The sequence below is a fragment of the Sebastes umbrosus genome, chromosome 13, assembly GCF_015220745.1.
Source record: "Sebastes umbrosus isolate fSebUmb1 chromosome 13, fSebUmb1.pri, whole genome shotgun sequence".
Taxonomy (NCBI): domain Eukaryota; kingdom Metazoa; phylum Chordata; class Actinopteri; order Perciformes; family Sebastidae; genus Sebastes; species Sebastes umbrosus.
In genome coordinates this window covers 2404119-2423097 of record NC_051281.1, presented here as the reverse complement: position 1 = coordinate 2423097, position 18979 = coordinate 2404119, and the positions used below count along the sequence as shown (strand labels likewise).

At 40.4% G+C, this 18979-nt stretch overlaps 1 protein-coding gene across 1 annotated transcript in view; it reads left to right on the top strand.

The window, feature by feature from the left end:
• Positions 1-130: 130 nt before the first annotated feature.
• The window catches only part of cryl1 (crystallin, lambda 1), a 34262-nt gene continuing 15413 nt past the window's right edge, over positions 131-18979 (top strand). Inside the window, exons 1-6 of the mRNA XM_037790679.1 lie at positions 131-271; positions 1247-1354; positions 4340-4466; positions 10098-10259; positions 13095-13190; positions 15680-15778. Coding sequence (XP_037646607.1) covers positions 231-271; positions 1247-1354; positions 4340-4466; positions 10098-10259; positions 13095-13190; positions 15680-15778 — 633 coding nt within the window. The 5' untranslated portion in view covers positions 131-230. The remainder of the gene's footprint in view (positions 272-1246; positions 1355-4339; positions 4467-10097; positions 10260-13094; positions 13191-15679; positions 15779-18979) is intronic.

Below are 18979 nucleotides of genomic sequence, written 5' to 3'. Positions count from 1 at the left end.
AAAATAACAATAACAGCTAATTAATTGTGGGTTTGTGTGTTGTGTTAGGTGGTGAAGATGCAGTATATTGCTCTCGTTTGTTGGTTTTTGTCCTTCTAGTATTGCCGTACCGTTATAGTACACATGTGACTGTGGAGAGGCGGTGCAGCAGCTTCTACTGTTCTAGTCAGAGTAATAATAACCTGTAATAACAACGTGTTTCTGCTCTGATCTCTTCACAACATCCTAAAATGAGCTCCTCTGACATGAAGATCATCACTGTGATCGGCAGGTGAGCAAGAAAAAGAGGCTTTTTATGGTGTTTGAACTTTGCTCCCATGGTGTTATATGTGCTAGTTGAGGAGTGTTTTCATGGAGCTGACATGGAAGTTGCATTTGCATTTTTGTTTAGCTAACCTTAGTTATTTTGCATGTCATTTTAGGTGATTGCATTGCACGGATTGCCATGTATGTTAGCTAACTATGATTTCCTGACCTCTTTCAATGATTCTTCATTATGTAGTTAATTTACACAACAATTTACTGTCCACCAACTGTCTATCAGTACTACTCAGGTGTAATTCTGACTGTGCAATATAATTTTCCACTTGTGCAATTTTGTTAATAGTCTGTTTATTGTCAATACTGTATATACTGCTCCTTTTTTATACTTCCTTCTATTTAAATGGTTCATATTTTGTTACACTTTGTTTAGCTCTTTTTTTTTTACTGTGTTAGCTGATGCTTCTTGTTTTTTGCACTATCCCCTTTGCTGCTGTACACTGCAAATTCCCCCACTGCGTTTTGATGTGCATAAACATGCACAATTCTCCACAATATGCTGCTAAGAAGATCATAACCCACTAAGCCTGAATATCCACTGCAGGATTTTGCAAACAGACAGTTGTCCTTAGACAGGGCAACAGCAAAACCTGCAGGTTATTTGCTCTGTAACTGACATTCCTGTGTAGGGAAGAAAAAGTGAACTGATGGGATTTACAAAAAAGATTCTCGAAATCTTAGATTTATTTATTTTTCCTCAATGTGGCCCTAATACTCCGTTGTATCGTCGTACCATAGACCTACAACAATGATAAATAAAAATAAAAATATAAACAAAAAACAGTTATTCATTTCCATTTTTTAAAAATCCACAGGGAGCCACTGGAGAGGAGCTAAAGAGCCGCATGTGGCTCCGGAGCCGCAGGTTGCAGACCCCTGACCTAGAGTGAACATCCTAAATATATATATTTGTGTTTTGTTTCAGCGGTCTGATCGGCCGCTCCTGGTCGATGGTGTTTGTCAGTGGAGGCTACAGTGTGAAGATCTATGACAACCAACCAGGACAGGCTGCCAACGCCATCACAGAGATCAGGTCAGCTTTATACTCAACTCAATACCGCCGTCTTTATCCAGCATAAACCGTCCCGTAATGTAATCTTAATTAATGTAATATTCCAACCACGTTCCATAGTTATAACACAATCTTTATTCTCTGCATTTGGATCACATCCTCCTGTCAGCCTGATTACAGGCTTCTTGGAGAGGCATGTAAAGCCTATTGAGACCATGCACGTCTTATTGGGCTGACAAATTAACATTACATGACCTGTCTGGAAGTCCTGGATAAGACTTAAAGGTACAGTGTGTAGGATTTGGTGGCATCTAGTGGTGTGGTTGCAGATTGTAACTAACTAAGTACCCCCATATACAGTATGTCAACCATGAGACCTTAAAAAAGGTAGGATTTCAAAAGTTTTGGCAAAGCAGCTGGCGTTAAAAATGACGCTTACTGTCAGAGCTCAACAGTAAGGGTTTCCAGGATACCAATTTCAACCATTTTGAGAAATTGGCAACCCATTCTTGGCCTTTGGTTGCCATCAGTGGCAACAACTGTTTAATGTATAAAAAGTTGGGACAGCAAACTACCAAACGTGTACCCCAGAATAAGTAAATTTGAATACATGTTGCTTTAGTGATATTTAGATATTGCTGTAACAGTCAGACAACGCTGCATGTGCGTTGGTGCATTTACTCTAGGGCTGCTACTAACGATTATTTTCATTGTTGATTAATCTGTCGATTATTTTCTCAGATAATCGATTAGTTGTTTAGTCTATAAAATGTCAGAAAATGGTAAAAAAAAAAATGTGGATCAGAGTTTCCCAAAGCCCAGGATGACGTCCTCAAATGTCTTGCTTTGTCCACTACTCAATGATATTCAGTTTACTGTCATAGAGGAGGAAAGAAACCAGAAAATATTCACATTTAAGAAGCTGGAATCAGAGAATTTTTACTTTTCTTTACTTAAAAAAAATCCTCAAAACGATTCATTGATTATCACAATATCTGCAGATGAATTTAATAGTTGACAACTAATCGTTTAATCGTTGCCGCTCTGCTTTCTAGTCAACAGTTACTGTATATATTGTTAATACATATGTTCTTAATATGCCCTTGTATAAAGTATTTCCTTTTATAATTGTAATGTAAATGTAATTGTAATGTAAATGTAAATGTAATATAATTTATTATTTAATGGAGCTTCCTAGCGAAAAGTATTTCACACGTTTGTACCTGTACAACCGGCGTGACAATAAACATCTTGAATCTTGAATCTTGAATCTTGAACAGGTGTGTTTGGTTGCAAATCATTGAAGGAAATAATAACAAGACATATATGTGGACTCTGTCCAAAACAAGACAGTACATGATCAGTGACTTCCTCTTACAATAGGAACACATGTATGAACACGTGTTCAGGCCTAAAGACTATTTCATAGCCTCGTCACTGTTAGTTAATTATTACTGTGGAATGACAAAGGGCTTTTGGTCAGAAAAAAAACAACCTAATGCCCTTGAAACTAACTCAACTCAAACTCTGTACCAAGATCTTATTATTTAAACTTTAATTTATCCTGTATATATCTTATCTGCTGCTTGGTGCTTTCACTTTGAGGCTCTTGGTTTAAGTTTAGTTGCCTGTATGGACAGTAGAGGGTGTGATTGTACTGGTCTTTCAGCCTTTGTGAACAAGCAGTGAAGCGTGTCCTTAATCATGTACCCTGTAGAGAGTGTTATTAACTTTACACCACATTTATTTTGGCAGGTAAACTCAGGTATGTCGCTGAAACAGTATCTGCTTCTTTGCTACCATGAGTGACAGCTGGTTAATTTTGGTTTGTATGTTGGCCGGTAAACCAACCTGACAGCATTCAGGCATCGACTACCCACAAACAGTTTTCTGACATAATCTTCCTTGAAGATTTCTGGTTCATCATCTGAAAGCTGGGAACCTGAAGATTAATTTGTTCTAGTCATGAATAAGAAATAAACATTAATTAATTAATTGAAGTAAATTGTAAAAGTGTATAAGAGCTTTGAACAGTATGATAGAAGTATATGATGGTCATCCCCATGCTCTATTATGTCTTATAAGTTGATGCCATTTGTTACACAGATTTGGTGCTAAATTTAACCATTTTTTTACCACTGGAGAATTGATCAAAATGATCAATAATCCCTCCAAAATACCACATTAAGACACCAAGACCTTGAGGAACACCATAGAAAAAGCCATGCTGTGATTTGGTGTCAAAACCTTTTGACATTTTTGAGATTTCTGCAAGAATTTTTTCATTTTCTGCGATTGGACGGCGAGCACTTCTGTTCTTGAAACTGCTCAGAAACCCCCTTATTATCAATCTAGCTAGGAAAGTCATCCATCCTCTGAATGCTCTAGGTCTCTAGTTTGTGGCTGTAAAGTTTCATGAGGCTGTGATTATCCTAGAGGTCACCACAGGTCATTTTATACAGTGAGGTCAAGCTTCAAAAAATGGTCTCATTGGTCTACAATGAAATGTCTCCTATGGGGACTAACATCATCACACATGAATACAGTTGGGCTCATTTGATCCACCAGAGTCTCCGCTTTACAGTGAGACCCAATTTATGTAATTTCAAGACTGTTTAGGGACCCCAGTATGCAGAAATATTCACCATTTTAGAATAGGAGAAAATAACACATTTGTACTGCATGCAAAAAACTGCATGTGATCATCATAAAGTGGGCATGTCTGTAAAGGGGAGACTCGTGGGTACCCATAGAACCCATTTACATTCACATATCTTGAGGTCAGAGGTCAGGAGACCCCTTTGAAAATGGCCATGACAGTTTTTCGTCGCTAAAATTTTAACACTATTTAGATTCTGCCTTTATTGAACCATTCAAATCTGCTGCATTCATATTTTGTAACGATTCCTTAGACATTAAAAGAATAATATTACATGTCATACAGTCTTTGGAGAAAGTGTGAGTGAGAGTGTGTTAACTGCCCTCTTTGACTCTGTGTTGGCTCAGGAAGCAGCTGGAGGAGCTGGAGGAAGCCCACATGCTGAGAGGAGCGCTGAGCGCCACACAGCAGCTCGCCCTGATCAGCTGTTACGACGACCTGACTCAGGCGCTGGAGGGAGCCTTCTTTGTACAGGTGACGTAACTAGGGCTGTCAAAGTTAGCGCTATAACAACGCGTTAACGCAAATTTGTTTTAAATTTCTTTAACGCACTATCGCATTTGATCTTTCGGAGGGTGCAGCGGGCTCAGTTTTAAAGCTTGAGTGAAGTTACTGGTATCATGTGAAACTAGAAAACTTGATGAATAATAAATAACGCTCCAATTTTACGCTAAATTTTACATTTGCATAAAGCAGCATATTTGAGTATTCAATAATTGAAAATCTCCCTTTAAAGGTTCCATATCGTGCTCATTTTCAGTTTCATACTTGTATTTTGTGTTTCTACTAGAACATGTTTACATGCTTTAATATTCAAAAGACACATTATTTTCCTCGTACTGTCTGCCTGAATATACCTGTATTCACCCTCTGTCTGAAACGCTCCGTTTTAGTGCATTTCAACGGAATTGCGTTGCTAGGCAACAGTTTGGGTCCATGTTTACTTCCTGTCAGCTGATGTTATTTACATACACTGCAACAGGAAATAAATTGGGACACATTTAGAATGTTTATGTGTAAAACCGTGTAATGGTCTAAATATTGTGTATTTGTGACATCACAAATGGACAGAAATCCTAACGGCTTGTTTCAAACGCGTAATTTCTGAATACGAGCTGTGTGTATTTCTCCGTATATTGAGCGTTTTGATAGTTTAACAGTATTTATATAGCACTTAAACCTGCTTTATAATATAAAAGACATGAAAATCTCATGTGGGAGGAGTTCGGAGCAGCCATGGAGAAGGACTTTCGGTCGGCACCAAAGTGCTTCTGGAAAACCATCCGGCACCTTAGGAGGGGGAAACGGGGAACCATCCAAGCTGTGTACAGTAAGGATGGGACACTGTTGACCTCAACTGAGGAGGTAATCGGGCGGTGGAAGGAGCACTTTGAGGAACTTCTGAATCCGACCAATACGCCCTCTATGGTAGAGGCAGAGCTGGAAGCTGATGGGGGACCATCATCAATTACCCTGGTGGAAGTCACTGAGGTAGTCAAACAACTCCACAGTGGCAAAGCCCCGGGGATTGATGAGATCCGCCCAGAAATGCTGAAGGCTCTGGGTGGGGAGGGGCTGTCTTGGATGACACGTCTCTTCAACACCGCGTGGAAGTCGGTGACAGTGCCTAAGGAGTGGCAGACCGGGGTGGTGGTTCCCCTTTTCAAAAAGGGGGACCAGAGAGTGTGTGCCAATTACAGGGGTATCACACTGCTCAGCCTCCCTGGTAAAGTCTACTCCAAGGTGCTGGAAAGGAGGGTTCGGCCGATAGTCGAACCTCAGATCGAAGAGGAACAATGCGGATTCCGTCCTGGCCGTGGAACAACGGACCAGCTCTTCACTCTCGCAAGGATCCTGGAGGGGGCCTGGGAGTATGCCCATCCAGTCTACATGTGTTTTGTGGACTTGGAGAAGGCATATGACCGGGTCCCCCGGGAGATACTGTGGGGGGTGCTGCGGGAGTATGGGGTGAGGGGGGCACTTCTCAGGGCCATCCAATCCCTGTACGCCCAAAGCGAGAGCTGTGTTCGGATCCTCGGCAGTAAGTCGGACTCGTTTCCGGTGGGGGTTGGCCTCCGCCAGGGCTGCGCTTTGTCACCAATCCTGTTCGTGATATTCATGGACAGGATATCGAGGCGTAGTCGGGTGGAGGAGGGTTTGCAGATCGGTGTGCTGAGGATCTCATCGCTGCTTTTTGCAGATGATGTGGTCCTGTTGGCATCATCGGTCTGCGACCTCCAGCACTCACTGGATCGGTTCGCAGCCGAGTGTGACGCAGTCGGGATGAGAATCAGCACCTCTAAATCTGAGGCCATGGTTCTCAGCAGGAAACTGGTGGATTGCCTACTCCGGGTAGGGAATGAGTCCTTACCCCAAGTGAAGGAGTTTAAGTATCTCGGGGTCTTGTTCGCGAGTGAGGGGACGATGGAACGTGAGATTGGTCGGAGAATCGGAGCAGCAGGGGCGGTATTGCATTCGCTTTACCGCACCGTTGTGACGAAAAGAGAGCTGAGCCAGAAGGCAAAGCTCTCGATCTACCGTTCAATCTTCGTTCCTACTCTCACCTATGGTCATGAGGGTTGGGTCATGACCGAAAGAACGAGGTCGCGGGTGCAAGCGGCCGAAATGGGTTTCCTCAGGAGGGTGGCTGGCGTCTCCCTTAGAGATAGGGTAAGAAGCTCAGTCATCCGTGAGGGACTCGGAGTAGAGTCCTTGCTCCTTTGCGTCGAAAGGAGCCAGTTGAGGTGGTTCGGGCATCTAGCACGGATGCCTCCTGGGCGCCTCCCTTGGGAGGTGTTCCAGGCACGACCAGCTGGGAGGAGACCACGGGGAAGACCCAGGACTAGGTGGAGAGATTATATCTCTACTCTGGCCTGGGAACGCCTCGGGATCCCCCAGTCAGAGCTGGTTAATGTGGCCCGGGAAAGGGAAGTTTGGGGTCCCCTGCTGGAGCTGTTGCCCCCGCGACCCGATCCCGGATAAGCGGTTGAAGATGGATGGATGGATGGATGAAAATCTCACTTTTTACAATATGGGACCTTTAAGGTACATTTTGAACAGATATAAAAAATGTGCGATTAATTTGTGGTTAATCGCGATTAACTATTTTAATCGATTGAAATCCCTACTCGTAACAGAGTATTTTTACACTGTAGTTTTACAGTAGTACCTTTATTTAAGTAAAAGATCTGAGTACGTCTTCCACCACTGCAGTGTGAGGATTTTCAAATGTTTATAAAGTGTGACATAATGGGAATGCTATGTTGTTGGTGTATTCATTGGTTCATCCATTACATCCACCATGAATCAAAGTCTGGAGTGATTCCAGTAATCTCATTACAGTACAGTGTGTTCTGGTGTTTTTCAAAACTACACTGATTGTCCTGAAGAGGGCGCAGCATCATTGGTTAAAACTGTATGTGTGACATATTCTATGTTGCCTCAGACACCACTAATGGATTTTTGAATAAATCTATCTGCAGAGTATGTACTGCATGTTATTTGCCATATAACATGACTGATTACCAGTTGTGAGAACAAGTGAATTATCTTGTGAAGATAAATCACTTGTTCCCACAAGATAATAACTAGTGCTCACACACTTCAGATACTTTCCCTCATGAGTTTAAGGTGGGAGTAAACTATTTATTAGCTATTAGGGTGATGCTGCGGGCAACCCACGAAATAAGGCCTATTTAATAGGCTAGTTATGTTGTTGTAGGTTTCATACGATTATGGAATAATCGTATTAAAATATAGTAATAGTCAAAAATAAGGCTGTAAATTGATTAAAATATTTAATCGTGATTAATCGTATGATTGCACATTATTTTTTCATCTGTTCAAAATGTACCTTAAAGGGAGATTTGTCAAGTATTTAATATTCTTATCAACATGGGAGTGGACAAATATGCTGCTTTATGCAAATGTATGTATATATTTATTATTGGAAATCAATTAACAACACAAAACAATGACAGATATTGATCCAGAAACCCTCACAGGTACTGCATTTAGCATAAAACAATACGCTCACATCATAACAAGGCAAACTGCAGCCCAACAGGCAACAACAGCTGTCAGTGTGTCAGTGTGCTGACTTGACTATGACTTGAATATAGATATATAAATATCAGAGCTTTCTGGAAATATTGTGTCACGTTCCACGAGCCCTCTTATGAGCTGAATGAACAAACACAAGTAGAGCTTTACTTTGACAAAAGGTTCAGCAGGAGATGACAAAGAGTCGCTGCTCCGCTGACGTTTTAACATCAAATCACTCATCTTGTCTTTTGTCGTGCTAAGACACACAAACACACACTCGACAACGAGGTACTTGCTTATCCTGACTCACGTTTAAAAGTAAAAGTTGACTTCTTAAGCCAAGAAAAAATATGGCGTACGCCACTGTGACTCGGTTTAAAGCAGACAATAGTGCTCTTCATCGCAGTGCTGATCTCATAGAGACAGGTAGGGGCCAAAATAAATCAATACTCTGTATGTACAGAGTTCAGGAACAATAGAGGACTTATTAGAAACAGGGAAACAACAAGTAGAGATATGCAGAGTTTTCCTGTTCAGATAGGCAACCTCACGCTTCCTGATAGCATGACACCACCAAATTTCCAGGGAGTTCAGGAGTTAGTCTCAGTCAGAACATATTAATAACTAATTTAGTGACTGACAATAGTTGTGAGAGTAAATCCATACCAGCCCTACTAGAGGAACAGTACACATACCATTAGATAGTAGACTGTACACACATTACCACTCCTCACATTCATCACCTGTCTATATGTTTCACAGACAGCTGTTTCATCATCACAGGTATGCTCCTCGCCCAGAGCAGTTAATGCAGCTGCACACATTAGCATGCTCTTTCATTATCCTCCAATGCTCTTTGACAGCCACTCCTTCCCAACACTGTGAAACACAATGAAATTAAATATAGCTGAGGCCTGTGCTGGGAACTGAAATGAGGGGAACAATTTGACCTAAAACATGTTTGCCAGAGTACATTTTGTTACGACCCGGCTCAGGAGGGCATAACGAAAAGGGAGACACAAATGAAAAACTTCTTGCAGAAATCTCCAAATGTCAAAAGTTTTTGATCCCAAATCACAGCATGGCTTTTTCTATGTTGTTCCTCAGGGTCATGGTGTCTTAATGTGGTATTATGGAGGGATTATTGATCATTTTTATCAATTCTCCAGTGGTAAAAAATGGTTAAATTTAGCACCAAATCTGTGTAACAAACGGTTTCAACCCCAAAATTGCTGCAACAACTTATGAGACATAACAAAGCACCCCGTATAACCTTTAAACATTTATCTTAACTCATTTTAATCTCAAATTAATCTCCAGGTTCCCAGCTTTCAGATGATGTACACCACTTCTATGTGACATCTCCTGTTGACCTGCTATCTCCCCCTAAAGACGCCCTGTACCCCCAGAAAAAAAAGACTAAATCGGGTCTATTGTGGGTCTCAGAGGGTTAAAACAAAGAACCCAAATTAAAGAGGGAACTGAATATTTAAAGTATGAGGTGTGTAAACCAGTGTGTCAGTAGTGTGGGTGATGCATGTGTGGAGAATGTGAGAGGGTGCGTGTTGTAAGGCGCATTAAAGCAAAACAAAAGGAATAGATCAACATAACCGAACCAAATGCATATCTGTAGGGAAGAGCAGAGCAGTCAGGGAGTTGAGTAAGATCTTGAATGCAGGACAGAGTATTTATACAGAGTGGTTTTACTACATTTACTAAAGTAAAGGATTTGAGTACTTCTTCCACCACTGTCTCTACTTATAGTTTTATTTATCAGAGTACATTCTCAATACTGTGTTAATGTTTTCATCTTGACTGAGATGCTTCTCTGGTGCTCTACCGATGCTTAAATACTTATTATTTACTGATTTACTGTTCAGATTGGTTTTATTATTCTGTGTAATATTAAAGGTTTGATATCAAAGGAAAGTTTTAAAAGTGGGAACAGGAACATACTGTACTGTATCATGTTACAAAGACTGTGGCCAGAGATGATACTTACTAACTGTGTTACAGAAAATGAAATCAGGGCAGTTTATGACCCATTTTGTGTGTTTCCAGGAGTGTGTGTTCGAGCAGCTCGAGGTCAAGCAGAGCGTCTTCCAGGACATCGAGCATCTGGTGGGGAAAGACGTCATCTTGAGCAGCTCCACTTCCTGTCTGGTGCCAAGCAACGTCTTCTCTAAAGTACAGAACCGGAGTCGCTGCCTCGTCTCCCATCCGGTTAGTGACACTACAGTCCTGGTAACCAGCGGGTCAATAAGTACTCGAGTTTACAGTTCAAGAAACCAGTCAAACATATCATTAATTTACTGTATTTGACGGGGAACTAGTGGATCTGTTGTTACGTTATAATGTACCACCAAAATAATTTCTCTCAGTCTACCAGATTCTTATGTTATTTCTTCCAACAGCTGACCCGTTTTGACTTTAAGCCACTCTCCGTGTCGTAGCCTCGAGGAGGATTTTTAGAGTACAGCTCATTTTTCATCGTCGGACTGAAGCATCCATCACTGACTCACCTCACCACAGTCAGCTATTTCGTTGCATATCTGCAAACAAGCATTCTTTATCAGTGTCTCAGTTTGTTTCTGAAATATCTATATTGTTCCTTTTCTATTTTACCTTCGGAGAATTACTAAATGTTTCAGCTCTTTTATCTGCTGACCCTGAAAACTAACCGTTAGCCACTAACATCACGACAACGATAGAGGGACTGTCAAAAACTATTTTGTATATAGAGAGAAAGAGAAAGAATAAGGGTGTGTATCTTTTATCTATGCAATACCAGAATATTTGCATATTGCATTTAACTCGTGTAGTTTATGAGATGGATTGTCACCATCAGCTGTCGATAACAAAAAAAGCTTTCTAAGGTGACTTTTAAAGACCTCTGGTATTTCTCAGGCTTTCTGGACTCGGTGTGTTCACATACAACCTGACCCATCCATCAATAAAGCCGAAAGGACAGGTTTAGTTACGTGTCACCACAAAATTTAAAAGCGATTTGTTGTCACTCCACAAGTGCACTATCCTTCTTCTCTGTCAGTGCTTCTGTTTGTGTTGCTGATAAATTTCTGGTTCAGAAAGGTGTAGTGTAAAGGTTACATCCATTCTGTTTGGGGCTGGGTTGTTACCCGTCGGGCATAATAGTTTTTCACCTGAAGCGGCAGAAGTACGAGCTGCCGGGCCGGGTCACAACTTTCATAACTGAACAGCCACGACGGGTAAATGCAAGTTTTCCGAGTTGCTGGCTCAACAATCCCAAACACGAAGCCTGGGTTGGTTAACAATTCCAAATAGGAAAAGAGAGCTAAAATCTTCTCACAGCATCCTCCCCAAGTCAGTAAGGTCAAATATGGTCTGACAAATCTACCGAAAAGACTGGAAAAATATGGAATTTTGAAATGGGAAATGTGTAGGAACCCTGTTACTGGTACTGGTGTCGTAACTTTTTAAACGATCCCCAGCCGTAATTCTGTTAATAGACTTTTTGCATTTCAGACTTCTGGAATATATTGTGATATGAAGCCAATACATTAAATCCAAACCCAGTACCACTCTGAAATCTCCAGGATGTGTCCTAATCAAACCAAAAAAGAAAACGCAGATATCACACTCATAAAAGAAATAGTAGACATATCAGTACTCTTAGTGCCAAGTTATCTCAGACAAATCTCAATTTTCTAATTTGGGACAGTCATGTCCAAAATGTGGGACACTGAGACATCTGTTAAAAGGCCTAAAAATCACCTTAATTAATGTAGGAAAAACTCAAGGCTAAATGTGCCAGTATCCCGTGATCAGTAATTTTACCACTTACAATGTTATTGCTGTTACAAAACCTAGACTTATAGGTGTGGATGTTACACGGAGAATCGAACAACATCAAACAAACAATAAGACTAGAATAGTTTTGAAGCATTTAGGCATATTAGAAAGACATTAAATAGCCTATTATATTATCATATCTGTTATGCAAAGAAAGCATAATTAAATGCACAGCTAAAAATGAATGAATCTGCTGTGACATTGCAAAGTTTCAAATGTTAAACCCTAAAATGTTTTCATTTCACTATACAGGGAACGCACACAACCGTAAAACAGGCATAGAGGGCCTATTTCAGGGGTCAGCAACCTTTACTATCTAAAGAGCCATTTCAGGCAAAAACTAAAAAAAAAAATCTGTCTGGAGCCACAAAACATTTGATCATTGTGATGAAGGTAACACAGTTTATAGTCTAAGTATATCAGTCTAATGCAGTGAGGGCCAAAGAGACAATGGACTACGGAGCATTAGGGCCACATTAAGGGAAAAAACATCTGAGATTTACAGAATAAAGTCAGAATATTACGAGAAAAAAGTCGTAATGTTACAAGAAAAAAAGAAAATAACACATAAAATTACTACTTTATAATATTATGACTTTATTCTCTAAATCTCAGATTTATTTTTTTTCCTCAATGTGGCCCTAATACTCCGTCGTACCGTCGTACCGTCGTACCGTCGTACCGTCATATCGTAGACCTACAACGATGATAAATAAAAATGAAAATGTAAAAAAAAAAACAGTTATTCAATTTCATTTTATAGAAATCCACAGGGAGCCACTGGAGAGGAGCTAAAGAGCTGCATGTGGCTCCAGAGACGCAGGTTGCTGACCCCTGATCTATTTGAAGCCAATACATCAAACCTTGAGGCAACACATGAAACCTAAACCTGCATAAAACCACTGCTCAATTTGCACTTGACCTTAAATATCTTAAATAATGCATTAGGAGACTAAAACCCTATAAATAAGACCTTCACCTACTGGAGCTTAAAGTGTCCCACATTAGGGCAACTCACCCTAAATACTACACATCACATCACAGTACAGTTTGTCCTGTTACGAATAATAATCCATTGTCCTCTAACAAGGTAAAATTAGCAGTCAGTTAATGGTCCAGTCAGCTAATGTTGATGCTGAGGCTTTGTTCAGTACCATGACACATGTAAAGACTGTGTGCTACATCCTCTCTCAGTATGATGAGTGATTGTTCTGTGCTGCTCCCCAGGTGAACCCACCTTACTACGTCAAACTGGTGGAGCTGGTACCTCACCCAGAGACTGCAGCGGCCGTTATGGACACCACCCACTCCCTGATGACCAAGGTAAGAGATCCCAGATTACACAATTCTGCAGATGGTCAGGACCTTTTGGGAGAGATGCAAGAAAATGAGTCGATATCAGGTTTATGAGAAAGTCTGTAGTGTGATTAAAAGAATCCTAAAGATACTGACAAATGAATGAAAGGAGGAGGTAATATGATATGTTTAGTGTCTGTAGGAATCCTCTGGTTCACTTCTTTGTTAGTCGTACTCTAGATTTGATTATCTGACATCACAGCCTGTGAATCCAGTCACAAGTGTCTCAGATCTGGGATGATAAATGCAAACCCTAGATAAATGCTTCCTGGAAGGAATCAGTTTAAATCCCTGGGCGTACGAAAGCTTGCAGTAAAGTAATTAAACATTTACTTCCTTTTCTTAAACATGCAGAATTACAAGTATTGCCTTTTAGGAGATACAGTATTGTGATTCTTTTCTTTTAATATATTGTGTTTATTGGATTTCAGTTTCACAGATCAGTTCAACGCAAATAACTTTTTTGTGTTTTAAAAACAGAAGAGCGAAAAGGATAAAAAGAAATATACATATATCAAAAATAGGGCTGTCAATCGATTAAAATATATGTATATATTTATTATTGGAAATCAATTAACAACTCAAAACAATGACAGATATTGTCCAGAAACCCTCACAGGTACTGCATTTACAGTATAGCATAAAAAACAATATGCTCAAATCATAAAATGTCAAACTGCAGCCCAACAGGCAACAACAGCTGTCAGTGTGTCAGTGTGCTGACTTGACTATGACTTGCCCCAAACTGCATGTGATTATCATAAAGTGGGCATGTCTGTAAAGGGGAGACTCGTGGGTACCCATAGAACCCATTTACATTCACATATCTTGAGGTCAGAGGTCAGGAGACCCCTTTGAAAATGGCCATGACAGTTTTTCCTCACCAAAATTTAGCCCAACTTTGGAGCGTTATTTATCCTCCTTCATGACAAGCTAGTATGACATGATTGGTACCAATGGAGTCATTAGGTTTTTCTAGTTTCATATGATACCAGTATCTTCCCTCTTTAACACGCTCTTTAAAGAAATTAGTGGCGTTAAAACGAATTAACGTGTTATTATCGCGTTAACTTTGACAGCCCTAATAAAAAATGTGTTCAAGGAGTGTTCAAGTTGCTTAGAAATTCAGTGTGGAAAGATTAATGTTGTAGATTAGTGTTGTCTAAAAATAATGACAATGACCTAGATCAGGCTTCGCGGTGATTCGCGGCAGTGTGGGTGAGTCACTTTAATTACTAATTAAGTGCACGACGACTAACTTTCCCTTTTGTTCCCTAATGACTGGGTTGTACAGCTCTCTCTCTGGAACGCCGGTTACATAACGTCAGGTTGTTTTTCTCCAAAAGTTGATTCTGTTTCGACTTTTCTGCCGCAGGACTGCTGTTTTCGCCGCACTGCCAGATCTGGTGTGAATACCATCGTACGCTGAATTACGCAAATTACACCAAAGTGCAGCTCACTGCAACAATAACACTGTTCTGCAGCCAAGAGGCGTGTTCATGTGTTTCAGGCGGGTAAAAAGTATGTAGGTCAACAGGATCTGTTTACTGATTGGCTGCGGGTATTCTCTGGCCACACTTTGCCACTAAAAGTTAAACTTTTCCTTTAGTTTGGCTGCACTTCGCCGCAGAATCAAAGGGCTGCAGCTCGCTGAGCTCGTGAGCGGGCCCAAAGCTCTCCATAGCCGCACTTCGCCACTGCTCTGGTGTGAAGTCGGCGTTAGTCTGCAAGTTACATACGAGGAGATGTAAAGCTTATTGTAGGCTCAAAATGTAAATGTAAATCCAATTTTATTGTCACACAGCACACAGGGAAATTTAGCTCCTGCATTTAACCCATTAGGATCAGTGGGCAGCCACTGTACAGCGCCCCGGGGAGCAGGTTTTTAGAAGGGTCGGTGCCTTTACTCAAGAGTAAAGGTGGCGAACTGGCACCTCTCCAGCTACCAGTCCACACTCTGTAGTTGGTCCAAGTCCCTTGGTTGCGGGGACTTGAACCGGTGACCCTCTGGTTCCTAAGCCAAGTCCCCACAAATTGTTTTCTCAAATTTGTCGGCAGATCCACGAAGTATAAACCTGAGTTTCTCTAGTTTTAGCTGCTATATGACATCTCTTAACCATTAAATGTAAGTGGGAGGTTGTGGGTTTTAACGGTATAGGAGAACTAGCCTGTCCTGCGTGCTAATAACATTATAAAGGTTGCTATCTTGTAATTGGCAATCAAAGAGAGTTTGAAAGTTTTAAGAGTTTGGAAAATAGATTTCCAGTAGTTTGATCATCCGGAGCAGCAGCGGTCACAAATAGAGTCTACATTATGATATATTTTGGGAAGTTTTACTTTGGAATAATGAAGACGACGATGTAGTACCTTGAATGCCCATTGATGCTGTATGTACATTCTTCAAGGCATCTTCCCCGCGTTGCCGTTCTTGACACGACTGCTTTGTCTCGGTTCAGGTCGGCCAGGCGCCCGTCCGTCTGAAGAAAGAGATCGACGGCTTCGCCCTCAACAGAGTACAGGCGGCCATCATCGCAGAGTCCTGGAGGCTGGTCCAGGTCAGTGTCTTGGTTCAGTCCCTGAGGTGAAACAGTGAAGTACATTATTATTACACTGCTTTTCTTCTGACACTAGTGTGCAATTTAAAAAACACACCTACAAATATGATCCTGTGACCCCATGACCTGTTTGCATCTACCACCAGGACAACTGTTGTGTCTTTGTGTGTGTGTGTGTATGCTTTGTTTTTTTTATCTCTGGACAAGAGCTCCTCAGTCTCAGCGAGGCTTTGTGTGTCTGAGTATCGCTGCTGATGGTTTTGTAATAGAGGCGGCAGAATAGAGGAAGCCCCTTGTCAGCTCACCTCTGCTATAATCTCCACCATCTCCTTCCCCAAAAAAAAGGAGCACAATGAGAGTAAATGAGCTTCAGCCTCTGATGACAGGCACCATTACATAATCACTCACTGAAGAAATGGTTAGAATGATAATGAGGATGGGTGTGATGATTGTTACCTGAACTGAACTCACATGACATCCCGATTCAGATTTTGATTATATAACAGACATCAGAGTTACCTCAAATGACCCTCTTTGTTGAATAATGAGACAGCAGACATTTCTGATATAATAGAAAGCATGATTTTATGCTGTAATAGCTCGTGGGATCAAACATTGTGGGTTTAATGGGTTTCAATGGGGACATTTTTGAGTGTTTGTTTTGTGGCTACACTGTCTATATTTGACTTATTAGGGTTAGGGTTAAAAAAGTGAAAAGTGAAGCCAATGCTGAAGTGCCTTAAACTTGCATTCTTTTTAATAGCCAGCAAGGGGCGACTCCTCCGGTTGCAAAAAGAAGTCTAGTGATTGACAGGTCACTACCACGGCGTTGTGGTCGGTATGTCCGGTGTGAGAGTTGTCTGTGTTTTCGTCTTACAACCTTAACCCTTTCACAGTGTGTTTTCAGTTCATGATAGTTAATTATCATCTTTGGTCGCTTAAAAATGTCTTATTTCAGCGTTCGGTTGTACTTATGGTGCCTTCAAATGGGGTTGTGTTTACCGTGTTCATGAGAAGAGTCCATATATCTTGAGGTATTCATGACCTTGTGAGTGGAAAGTTTCTGAAAGCTCCAAGTTAACAAGTTGTGACGTGAGGCCATTAAAGTTCACTTTTCGGTACATAATAAGTGAATAATAATAATAGTAATTTTCATCGTATATTGTTTTTCTTCGTAATTTTATTTTGCATTTCCTGCATTATGTTACCCACTTGCTAGCTTTCTAAATTGATAGCCTCTGTGGCTTCTAGACGCCGACAGTAACGTGTTCTCACGACTTTACCACTTGAACGCCAAGCATATCGTGTAAACACAAGCTCACAGGTTTCATTTGAAGGCACCATTAGCACCATCCTCTCGTGTCACTTCTGGTTGCAAAAAACCAAGATGATCGGAAAATTTAAAAGCTGAAAATGTCCCGAGTGATTACGCTGATTACAAGCGTGCATGCTAGATTACAAGATAATTAAAGGTGTAATGACTTGCCCTACTTTACGGTGGGACAAATGCCATCTCTCATTTCACACACAAACACAGAACATAATAACTCTCTCTATAACTCTGTCTCTTTATTCTATCTCTTTTCTCTGTCGGAGATGTGTAACAAAGAGCGTCCCTTTCACAACTACATCAGCACATTGTGTCCTCGTCCCTGACATTACTGTCAGTGTGTAACTGTATCAGATGGACACTCACACACACAAAAGTACACACACACACACACGCAGGGTAAGACAACTACAGATGGCAACAAAACACTTAAAAACAACAAAACAAAAGACTCGTGAAACTGAATTAATCACGATGGAAGGGTGGCACACACAAGCAACAACAACGTGGGTGTGACGATCGACTCACGATCTCGTGATGTCGACAATTATTAAAACAACAAATGCAGATTTTTGTCACATTGTTTGTCTCGTAGTCATCGGCAGCTCAAATTAGAGAACAATGTTTAAAATGATGTTCTAAAAGCAAACAATAAATACTACTCTATTATTCACAATAATAGACTGCCCTTCCTAGTAATGAATCTGTAACCACTTCCTGCTGGGTACCTCAGGTTGACTAAAAGAAATGCTTTTAAATCAACATGTAAATAAATTTAGTTAACATTGTGCCATTACATCCTTTTTATATAAATATATTCAAGAGGAAAGCACCTCACTCAGATATAACTGACTTACAGTGAATTAGATCAAAGAATAGTCAGGATTCACAAAGCATATAAGATCAAATGAATGAAATAAGAAAGATAAAATAAAAATACCATCACAATAATATTAAAAAACAGAAATTCATATACCACTGTATGTAAGGATGGAACATTTGCAGCTGTGAAAACATCTGTAAAGACAAGCCAACACTGAAAAAAGGAAAAAATAAATCTATTTGGACGTACTCATGTGATTTTACATTCAAAGGATATTTTTACACTCTAGAAAGGATTCTCCTCGCTACTAAAGAAGGACGAATGCATTTCTTCGACTGTGCGCTATTAAAGTAAGGCCGGTCCATTGCGTGCATTTACGCCTGCATGGAAAGTTGTTCATTGATTTGCATGAGTTTATGACGACATAGACGGATGCGCCCTCATTTTCCATTCGTTTGAACAAAGAAGACAATAGTCTGAGAGAGATTGAGTCACTGCTGATGTCGTGTGTAAAAACACTTTCATTTTTAAATACCAGTTCATACCGGTTTAAATACCAAGAAACATTGTATTGTGTTTTCAAGATTTTAGAAGAAGATTAGTTCTAAAGAAAATAAACTGGGAAAAAAAAGGTTCGGTAACTTGTGTTTGGTGGATTATTTCCTTGTTGTTACAATACTAATTGGCATTGTATTTTACATGGTTGAAAAGCCTGTTTATTTACCTTCACAATGATGTCCAACTTGTAAGGATCATGCATTTGTGGGATGAGCAGCACAGCTGATTATGTGGGTAGCGCCCAAGAAAAATTTGCCAAAATGCTCTGCCAATGGTAAACAGTGTATTCTCCTGTTGGTATTGGAAACACAAGTTTCCAAACTTTTTTTCCCCAATTTATTTCACGTGTTGCTGATAGATTTTACCTTCGGTTTCAACCTTAGTCACGATGTGTGAAACAGCACCTAAACCTGGTCGTGGTTAGAAGGTAACCGACAAGTTGCTAAATGGTTAAAGTTAAACAATGACCTTGAATAGTTAAGGTTAGGAT